At 42.7% G+C, this 11162-nt stretch overlaps 2 protein-coding genes across 2 annotated transcripts in view; both read left to right on the top strand.

Annotated features, from left to right (window-relative positions):
* The first annotated feature begins 456 nt into the window (after positions 1-456).
* Positions 457-7367, top strand: LOC109531030 (protocadherin gamma-A9-like). Its single transcript, XM_019895047.1, has 3 exons — positions 457-2267; positions 2329-2694; positions 4812-7367. Exons 1-3 carry the CDS (start codon positions 582-584, stop codon positions 7365-7367), a joined length of 4608 nt encoding a protein of 1535 aa, XP_019750606.1. The 5' UTR covers positions 457-581.
* Positions 7368-9023: 1656 nt separating this feature from the next.
* The window catches only part of LOC109531031 (protocadherin gamma-A11-like), a gene marked incomplete at its 3' end in the record, with an annotated part of 2609 nt that continues 470 nt past the window's right edge, over positions 9024-11162 (top strand). The window contains exon 1 of the mRNA XM_019895049.1: positions 9024-11110. Coding sequence (XP_019750608.1) covers positions 9212-11110 — 1899 coding nt within the window. The remainder of the gene's footprint in view (positions 11111-11162) is intronic.

The following is an 11162-nucleotide window of genomic DNA, read 5'->3' on the forward strand; positions in this document are numbered from 1 at the left end:
ACACACTTACATGTAAATATGTCAGATTACAGCAGTGGGCTAGTTTGCACCGTCTCTCGGAATGGTGATGTGACATGTAGTAGGCTATAAATACAGTAAAAACATGGTTAAAAAAAGAGGACCGCATATGCAATTGGCCGACACGCTCCAAGTACATGTCATTCACACATGGTTGGCTATTGTAGTAAAGTGCAAATGGTTGTTCGTCTTTGTGTGCCCTGCGATTTGCTGGCAACCAATTGAGGGTGTCCCCTGCCTACTGCTCGATGAAAGCTTGTAAAGCAATCCCGCGACCCTCGTGAGGATGAGCGGGTTCGAAAATGAATGGGTGGATGAATTTTGTTGAACACGAATCATACCAGGTTGCATTACTGTGAAAATGCTCTGGGCGCCGCTGGTGCAACGTCATTGAATTCGTGGGAAACGATTGTGTGCTGTTGTCATCCTCTCGGACTCCTTCAAGCACTGCGTTGCCGAGAAATACGACGGTCTGCATGCTGGCCTTTTGAAGAGCCACGCTTTCTGTGGATTCGCCGGTTTTATTTGAAGGAATAATCTTGGAATTTGTTTTTAAATTCACGATGGATTGCGTATGGATGCGCGCCGTCAGAGGCCGATGGCGCACACTGCTTGTCATTCTTTGTCTCTGTGAGCTGCACTCCGCGAGTGGACAGGCTCGCTATTCCATACCGGAGGAGCAGGCGGAAGGCTCTTTTGTTGGGAATATTGCGAGAGATTTGGGCTTGGATTTGGGCAGACTCGTAGCAGGTAAAGCTCGGATTATCACAAACGAAGATCGACAGTATGTTGATTTAAAGCGAGACAAAGGCACGCTTGTCGTGAAGGAGCGCATCGACCGAGAGCAGCTTTGTGGAAAGACGACGCCCTGCAGCTTCAGTTTTGACATCATTTTGGAAAACCCAATTCATCTTTATCGCGTAACAGTGGAGGTCGAGGACATTAATGACAACAGTCCCTCATTCCCACAGTCTGAAATTAATTTGAAAATCGCCGAAAGTGTCACAACGGGCACTCGCTTCTCTCTCGCAAATGCAGCCGACCCTGATGTTGGTATTAATGATGTTCAGAAATATGCACTAAAACCATCGGATAATTTTAAATTGGAAATAAAAAACGAACCAAATGACAGAAAGGTTCTTGAAATGATTTTGGAGAAGCCTTTAGACCGAGAGAGAGAGGAAAGCCTCACACTTATGTTGATTGCTTCAGATGGTGGTGAGCCACATAGATCAGGGACGGTGAGAATTCACATCTCTGTGCTGGATGCAAATGACAACGCGCCAGTGTGCACTCAATCTGTTTATAAGGTCGATGTGCCCGAAAATTCACCTACGGGAACATTGATCACGGCTGTTAGTGCTAAAGACGCTGATGCAGGCCTTAATGGTGACGTCACTTACTCCATTCCCCATTTTACAAAAGAGGAGGAGCAGCTTTTTAATGTAAATATGAAAACAGGGGAGATTAAAATTGGCGGTAAATTAGATTTTGAGAAATCCAAGAGCTATGAATTAAATGTCCAGGCAAGTGACCACGGAGGTTATACAGATACATGTCAAGTATTTATCAACATAATTGATGAGAATGACAATGTCCCCACTATTAAAGTAATGTCATTTTCTCAATCCATACCTGAAGATTCTTCCCCAGGTACAACTGTAGCTGTTTTTAACGTGAAGGATGAAGACTCTGAGGGCAACGGTGTTGTCAAGTGTTCTATTAACGATGACGTCCCTTTTAAAATTGAGTCTTCTCTAACAGGGTACTACACCATACTGACTGAAAACTTCTTAGACCGGGAAAATGTCCCTGAATATAATGTGACCATAACAGTGTCTGACCAAGGCTCCCCACCTCTGTCGAGTAGTAAAAACATCAATGTTAAAATATCTGACGTGAATGACAACCCGCCCAAATTCCATCTGTTGGAATACAGTAAGACTGTGCCGGAGAACAACGCTCCTGGTTTTTCCGTGTTTACTGTCAGTGCTAGTGATGCAGATTGGGGCCAGAACGCTCGAGTGTCTTACTTCCTGGAGGAGAAAGACGTTAATGGAGTAGCTGTGTCTTCTTTTGTCTCAATAAATTCAGAGAATGGTGTCATCCACGCGGTCAAATCATTTGACTTTGAACAAATCAAATCCTTTGACATTAACATTACTGCCCGCGACTCCGGATCCCCTCCACTCAGTTCTGTGGCCACAGTTCGCATTCTGATCCAGGACCAGAACGACAACGCCCCTCAGGTCCTGTGACAGCTTCCCTCAAGTGCTGTCAGAGTTCACTGACTTGAGCATGCACGACAAGGAGTACAATGACCAGCTGACTTTTTACTTAGTCTTGGCGTTGGCGGTGGTGTCCTTCCTCTTCATCACTTGCTTGCTGCTTATCATATCGGTCAAAGTGTACAGGTGGAGACAGTCTCGCGTCCTCTACCACTCCAACCTGCCCGTCATTCCGTATTATCCACCACGATATTCAGATACTTTGGGAACGGGGACTCTCCCACATGTGTACAATTACGAGGTGTGCAGGACCACCGACTCCAGAAAAAGTGACATGAAGAACATGCAAGCCATGAGTCAAAGTTTAGTGAGTGTGGATGGAGTTGATGCTGACACGCTGCATGTCAACAAGAAGCTGTCAGGAAACTGCTCACAGATGTCAACATTGGTGAGTGAAATATTTCAAACGTGTTTTTGTGATTGATACCTCTGAAAGTTTGCAAATGTGGATGGGGGTGGTCGCATGGCTCTTCATTGCAGATGATATCATGAAGTCATTATTACCGATGAAAAAGGTTACAATATGTTTAAGTTTATGAAGAAATACAGGATTGTTTGCATAATACATTGATCTTTGGCAATTTTTACCCATTATAGTCTTGTTGTTGTCGTGTGTGTTTGTGTGTGGTGTGTGTGTGTGTGTGTGTGTGTGTGTGTGTGTGTGTGTGTGTGTGTGTGTGTGTGTGTGTGTGTGTGTGTGTGTGTGTGTGCGCGTGCGCGCGCGTGTAGAGAACAGCATTATATAAACAAATCAAAAAAGTTACCATCCTGGAACGTGGCTTTTCTTGAGGTCCATCCCTTGTATCCTTGGTTTAGCAATGGTCATGCTGGAATCCCTATTGTGAATTTTCTGGTTGAGGACGTCCTTGTCCAAAATGTTATTGTTCAAAGCCGCTTTTCTTGCTTCTTGGCCAGAGAAGTTTTGAGCTGATTCTCCACCTTTTTTCATGATCATCCTTTTCGAAAAATTAGATTTTACATGTGAACCTTGAGAAAGCTTGGTGTTTCTTTTGTGTGGCTACAATTTGGAAGTAATTCTCATGGTGCTTCAATCCAGCTTCTTGGAAAAAAAACCACTGCTCCAAGGATTCGTTCACTTCTCCAGTTAGTGCTTGTGCATCTGTAATTACTTTTGTCCTTTGCGTTGTTTTAAGCAGCGATGAGTGTTTTTGTGCTTGTGTTCCAGTGACTCTTGAAGACTCATTGTGGTTTTAAAAGTCCTATAAATAGACAATTGGGGTTTTCAATACACTGAAATTAGACATTAAAAATATGTAGTCACCTGCGGTGTATCATTGTTTACACGTCTAACCAAGAATGAGGATTATTTTATTTGTACATAGTTCCTGTCAAAATTCACTGCAGCCTCATGGTACTTCAACTGATATGCTGAACAGGGAGCGCCTTGTGTAGTTTGTCTCTCTCCATGGTGCTGAAGGACAAATTTCAATGGGTTTGCTGTCCATCGCTCAAGCTGGAGAAATAATATGAATGCTCACCATTTATGTCATTTGAATCTGACGCCCACAATGACACACATCACGCATCTGTGTTGATTGGATGTTTGTGGAAGTTACAAATGTAGCTTTTTTTGTAATTTTTGATTCGTTTTAATGTGTTTATTACAGGACATACTGTAGCTCCAAAGTAAAAAAAAAAAGGGCACGGTTTCCAAATGACGGGTGTTTAATAGTGTCTTTAGGGTTGCCCTCTTACACCAGCACCGTGAAAACTGTTGGTAAAATAAAATACATTCAACAATTTACAATACAATACAATACAATACAATACAATACATGCTGATTTATATAGCGCTTTCACAACAGAAACAATGCAGAAACAATATATGAAGCTAATCCAAAATGTGGGCTAAAGCTAATCTCATTGCCGCCTGTCACTTCGGAGGTCTTGGGCAACAAAAATACACTTTCGATATCTACATCACAAATATAACGATCACAGTCAGATCTTACCTTAAGTTTCATATACACAACCAAATAAATCACAAAATACCTTTAACAGATAGCGAACAGTCCTAGTAGCTGCTGCTCTTCGTACGTCTTGTCTGTATGTGTCTGGGCAAAAACCACCTTACCACAGCGCAAGTCTCGTGATAATAGCGATAACATCGAAATAACGAAACTTAATTTTACAAAATAAATATTTCACAATGTGAATACATAATGTATATAAAACAAATACAAAATGTCCTTTTTGCCTTAAAGTTGAAAAAAATATTATTCATTTCCCATTAAACTATACTAATGACACTTACACATACCATATTAAAAGACTTTTTAATGTTGACCCTTTTAGTCTGACTGGACAAATTTCATAAGTGGGCCTCTAAGTGGCGCTGTTCCACGTAAAATGGATGTTTCGTGCTGGGTGATGCAGTGTTGCTCCCTCCTCTGTCACTGCCATTTGGCACAAGAGAGCTTCATGTGAACAACGTAAAACGCTTGAGCTATAAATAAGGCCGAAATAATTACGCCTCCTTGTTAGTCATTTTTGGACCAGTTTACATTCTTGGAATATTTTTACTTTCACATGGAGTCGAAAGACATTCATCAATGCCGAGGAGGAACATGGCGACGCAAGGCCTGCCTCTTTGTCTTTTGGGTTTTTTTTCTAAACGGAACGCAGGCGCAAATCCGCTACTCGATCCCGGAGGAGATGAAAAAAGGCTCGCTCGTCGGAAATGTGGCCCAAGATCTCGGTTTGGATTTGAAAAGACTTCGTTCTGGGCGCGCCCGCATCGTGACCGGGGACAACGTCCAGTACGCCGAGCTGAGGGCGGACAAAGGGCTTCTGGTTGTCCATGAGAGGATAGATCGAGAGCAGCTGTGTGGAGACGTGACGCCGTGCAGCTTCACCTTTGAGATTTTATTGGAAAACCCCATGGAATTGCATCCGGTAACCATCGAAGTGTTAGACGTGAATGATAACGCTCCCACCTTTGAAAACAGACATTTAGAATTTGAAATAAGCGAGTTGGCTGCACTTGGCTCCCGTTTTGTTTTAGAAAATGCTCACGATGCTGACGTGGACGCAAACGGTCTGCAGAGTTACATTTTAACACCGAGCGATAATTTTGTTTTGAAGCAACACGTCAGTCCGGGAGGCAGAAAATATGCAGAAATGGTGCTTCAGAAAGCCTTAGACAGAGAAGAACAGCCGCGGCTCTCATTAAAATTGTTGGCTCTGGACGGGGGAAATCCACAGAGATCTGGCACTGTAAATATCGAAATTATTATTCTCGATATAAATGATAACGCACCCGTCTTCAACCAATCCATATATAAAGTGAAGTTATTTGAAAATGCACCCAAAAACACTCATGTTTTGACTGTGAATGCCACCGATGCTGATAGCGGTTCAAATGGAATAGTTACATATTCATTTTCAAAATCAAATGCAGGAATAACAGATTTGTTTCATCTAGACGAGGTGGCAGGATGTATATCTGTCTCAAAACGAATAGACTATGAAAACGACAAAATAATTGAATTCATGGTCGAAGCAAAAGATCAAGGTGGACTGAGTGAATCTGCAAAAGTCGAAATAGAAGTAATGGATTTAAATGATAATGTCCCAGTCATCAATGTAATGTCCTTCACGAGTCCTGTTTCGGAAGACTCTCCCGTCGGTTCAACGATTGGAATAATTAATCTGAAAGATTTAGATGCTGGTGAAAATGGTCACGTGAGGTGCGCGATTGAAGGCCGCGTTCCATTTAAAATTAAATCCAACGTGAGAAACTATTTTGCATTAATTACTGACGCTGATTTAGACCGTGAACGTGTGTCGGAATATGACATCACGGTTATTGCGTCAGACGCAGGCTCGCCTCCCCTTTCCATTAAACAGACTTTTAATTTGAAAGTGTCAGACGTGAATGACAACGCCCCCGTGTTTCCGGTCAGCATTTATAGTGCAAACGTTGCAGAGAACAACTCGCCAGGTGTTTCTGTGCTCAGCGTGAGTGCCAAAGACCCAGATGAAAACCAGAACGCTCGTGTCTCCTACATGTTGGAGCAGAGTGAAATTGGAGGAAGATCGATTAGTGAATTTGTGTCTGTGAATGCAGAAAGCGGAGTTATTAGCGCAGCTCGCTCATATGACTACGAGCAAATGAAAGAACTGTCATTTACTGTCAGAGCGCAAGATGGCGGTTCCCCTCCCCTCAGTAGCAACGTGAGCGTTCGCATCCTGATCCAGGACCAGAACGACAACGCCCCTCAGGTCCTGTACCCGGTGCAGACGGGCGGCTCGCTGCTGGCCGAAATGGTGCCTCGTTCGGCAGATGTAGGCTATCTGGTGACGAAAGTGGTAGCCGTGGACGGGGACTCTGGCCAGAACTCCTGGCTCTCCTATAAAGTGCATAAAGCCACCGATAGGGCGCTATTCGAAGTTGGCCTCCACAACGGAGAGATCCGAACTGTCCGTCAAGTGACTGACAAAGATGCTGTTAAACAAAGACTGACTGTTGTCGTGGAGGACAACGGGCGGCCCTCTCGTTCAGCTACGGACATTGTGAATGTGGCGGTGGCCGACAGCTTCCCTCAAGTGCTGTCAGAGTTCACTGACTTGAGCATGCACGACAAGGAGTACAATGACCAGCTGACTTTTTACTTAGTCTTGGCGCTGGCGGTGGTCTCCTTCCTCTTCATCACCTGCTTGCTGCTTATCATATCGGTCAAAGTGTACCGGTGGAGACAGTCTCGCGTGCTGTACCACTCCAACCTGCCTGTCATTCCGTATTATCCACCACGTTACGCAGATACTTTGGGGACGGGGACTCTCCCACATGTGTACAATTACGAGGTGTGCAGTACCACCGACTCTAGAAAAAGTGACATGAAAAATATGCAAGGTATGAGTCAAAGTTTAGTGAGTGTGGATGGAGCTGATGCTAACACGCTGCATGTCAACAAGGAGCTGTCAGGAAACTGCTCACAGATGTCAACCTTGGTGAGTGAATTATCTTATTTTGTAACCCGACTATTTGATTACAGTTTCCAGGAATTAAACAAAAACGGAATCATCATTTTTTGTTAATTTTCTTTTTAGCTCGCATGCATATCAAGACCTACATGTCAACTGTTTTTTTTTCCATGTAGCTTCTTTTCATTTTAAGTTACATTATTTATTTCAATTTGTACAAACAATAATTTTAACCAAAAATACTTAATTACGTCGTTTCGTCGGTGTCTGGTTTACAAAATGCACTGACAACAATATATAACGTGATCATCCAAACATTATTTTTAGAAGGATTTTTTTCATTTTGTTGTCCATGGTGCTGTAAATTCATGCATCTGTTTTAAACATGTGCGTCTTTGAATGAACTATAAATTGTTAGTCTATTATGTCGTTGGTGAATGAATTATTTTACTGTATCTCTATTTTTTATAATGTGATTATTTGTTCCCATGCCATATTTTAGATTCAGTGCACGTTTCCTTTTTTCCCCAAGCATGATGTTAATTGCATAATCGTGTGTGTGTGTGTGTGTGTGTGTGTGTGTGTGTGTGCGCGCGGTTGGGTAACCATGATTGTCAATTAAAAAAAACAGCTTTATGATGAATTATGGGATCTGCTCCGATGATAGCGCATTGTCGTTGTGCTGTTGCTGTCACGTTTTGCATGATGGTGGAGTAGGACCCCAAAAAGCAGGGAGGAGCAGGGTGGATTGACCAAAATGTATTTAACAAAAATACACACAGGAGTACAATGGAAAAAAACTAAGTCGAAATACTCAAACAAATGGCTGGAAATCAATCACAAGGAAGCCAAAGTAACAAAAGAAACATTAAAACAAAATGTGACATGAGCTGAGCACACAGTTACATACTCAGAACTCACAATGACCCAACAAAGACTGACAGAACTCAGGGAACTAAATACAAGCAAAGTGACGAGACGACGAGAAACACCTGGACACGACACAAACGGTTGAGGGAGCTGACTGGTTAAACACAAGGGACACTGATAATGAGAACAGGTGGGGACAAAAAAGGGCACATGAGGGAACAAAACCAAATGTAAACAGACAGAAACATAACAGTTGCGAATCTATTCATCGAGAAGGAGGGCCGCTTCCTCCTCATTCGTGCGTTTTTTGGACTGTGTTTTTCGTACTCGAAAGTCAATTTCCACAGCAGTTCGGAGGAACATGTTGTATTTACGCTATTATCATATTTTTCAACGTAAGGGCATAAACATCTGTTATTACAGTTAACGTTTGTTCATGTTTTATGAACTTTTCTTGATGTGTGTATATATATATATATATACTTATTTAAAAAAAATATGAATTAATCACGTATCATTATTTTTTTCTTTCAAATATATCTAATGAGAAATTTTAACTTTGTTTAATTAAATTATTTTTAATAGAAGCTGAAGATCACGTAACCTTTTTAGTCCAACACTCCAGACTTTTGGAATGGGGAGATCAATATTTATGCACTACAAATTTTTAATGTGTTACTGTCAGTGTCATTGGTTAGATAAAAAAAAAAAATAAACAGATCCCTTTCGCATCAAGTACAACCTTATTTTTTTCTGGCGTTGCAATTTTGATATTTAGTGGCCCCATCAGATTAAAAGAAAAAAGAAAAAAATCTTAAATCATATTTGATTGCTTTTGATAAATAAATGCACTACTGAGAAAATACTCTGAGCGCCGCTAGTGACACGTTAGTGAATTAGTGTGAAATGTCTGCGTGCAGTGGTCGTCCTCTTGGACTCCTTTCAGAGCTGCGTTGCCGAGAAAGACGACGGTCGGCTTGCCATTTAAGACGCACGTTTTATGTGGACTTTCATAAATATTTTGATGTGATTGGATTGAGGATTGTTTTTTTTTCCAAAGGAAACATTTTGAAATATTTATTTCTTAAATGACGATGGATTGTGTGTGGATGCGTGGCGTCAGAAGCCGATGGCGCACACTGTTTGCGATTCTTTGTCTCTGTGAGCTGCGCTCGGCGAGTGGACAGGCTCGCTATTCCATACCGGAGGAGCAGGCGGAAGGCTCTTTTGTTGGAAATATTGCGAGAGATTTGGGCTTGGACTTGGGCAGACTGGTGGCAGGTAAAGCTCGAATCATTACCAAAGGAGGCCGACAGTATGTTGATTTAAAGCGAGACAAAGGCACGCTTGTGGTTAAAGAGCGCATCGACCGAGAGGAGCTTTGTGGAAAGACGACGCCCTGCAGTTTCAATTTCGACATCATTTTAGAAAACCCAATCCAGCTTTATCGTGTAACAGTGGAGGTGGTCGACATTAATGACAACAGTCCCTCATTCCCCCAGTCTGAAATTAACATTAAAATCGCTGAGAATGCGATTGTGGGTACTCGTTTCTCTCTCGCGAATGCAGCCGATCCCGATGTTGGTGTTCATGACATTCAGAAATACACACTTAGACCATCAAATAATTTCGAATTGGAAATACACAATCAACCAGATGGTGAGGTTTTTATAGAAATGATTTTGCAGAAGCCTTTAGACCGAGAAAGAGAGGAGAGCCTCACACTCATGTTGATTGCTTCAGATGGTGGTGAGCCACATAGATCAGGGACGGTGAGAATTCACATCTCTGTGCTGGATGCAAATGACAACGCGCCAGTGTGCACTCAATCTGTTTATAAGGTCGATGTGCCCGAAAATTCACCTGCAGGGACGGTGATCACTTGCGTTAGTGCAAACGATGCTGATGCAGGAATCAACGGTGACGTCATTTACTCCACCCCTCATGTGACCAAAGAGGAAGAGCAGCTTTTTCATGTTAATGTTAAAACAGGAGAGATTAAACTGACTGGTGTACTAGATTTTGAAAAGTCAAAAAACTTTCAATTGAAAGTCCAAGCTAGTGATCATGGTGGTTATTCAGACACATGTAAAGTTATTGTTAACATACTTGATGAGAATGACAATGTCCCCACCATTGAAATTATGTCATATTCTCTGTCCATACCCGAGAATTCTTCCCCAGGGACAACCGTAGCTGTTTTTAACGTGAATGATGAAGACTCTGAGGGCAATGGTGTTGTCAAGTGCTCCATTAACAATGACGTCCCTTTTAAAATTGAGTCTTCTCTTACAGGTTACTACACCATACTGACTGAAAACTTCTTAGACCGGGAAAATGTCCCTGAATATAATGTGACCATAACAGTGTCTGACCAAGGCTCCCCACCTCTGTCGAGTAGTAAAAACATCAATGTTAAAATATCTGACGTGAATGACAACCCGCCCAAATTCCATCTGTTGGAATACAGTAAGACTGTGCCGGAGAACAACTCTCCTGGTTTTTCTGTGTTTACTGTCAGTGCTCGTGATGCAGATTGGGGCCAGAACGCTCGAGTGTCTTACTTCCTGGAGGAGAAAGAAGTCAATGGAGTAGCTGTGTCTTCTTTTGTCTCAGTAAATTCAGAAAATGGTGTCATCCACGCGGTCAAGTCATTTGATTATGAACAAATCAAATCCTTCGACTTTAACGTTACTGCCCGAGACTCCGGATCCCCTCCACTCAGTTCTGTGGCCACAGTTCACATTCTGATCCAGGACCAGAACGACAACGCCCCTCAGGTCCTGTACCCGGTACAGACGGGCGGCTCGCTGCTGGCCGAAATGGTGCCGCGTTCAGCAGATGTGGGCTATCTGGTGACGAAAGTGGTGGCCGTGGACGTGGACTCTGGACAGAACGCCTGGCTCTCCTATAAAGTGCACAAAGCCACCGACAGGGCGCTCTTTGAAGTGGGCCTCCACAACGGAGAAATCCGAACTGTCCGCCAAGTGACTGATAAAGATGCTGTCAAACAAAGACTGACTGTTGTTGTAGAGGACA

Source organism: Hippocampus comes, unplaced genomic scaffold, assembly GCF_001891065.2.
Source record: "Hippocampus comes isolate QL1 unplaced genomic scaffold, H_comes_QL1_v1.1 scaffold369, whole genome shotgun sequence".
NCBI classification, from domain to species: domain Eukaryota; kingdom Metazoa; phylum Chordata; class Actinopteri; order Syngnathiformes; family Syngnathidae; genus Hippocampus; species Hippocampus comes.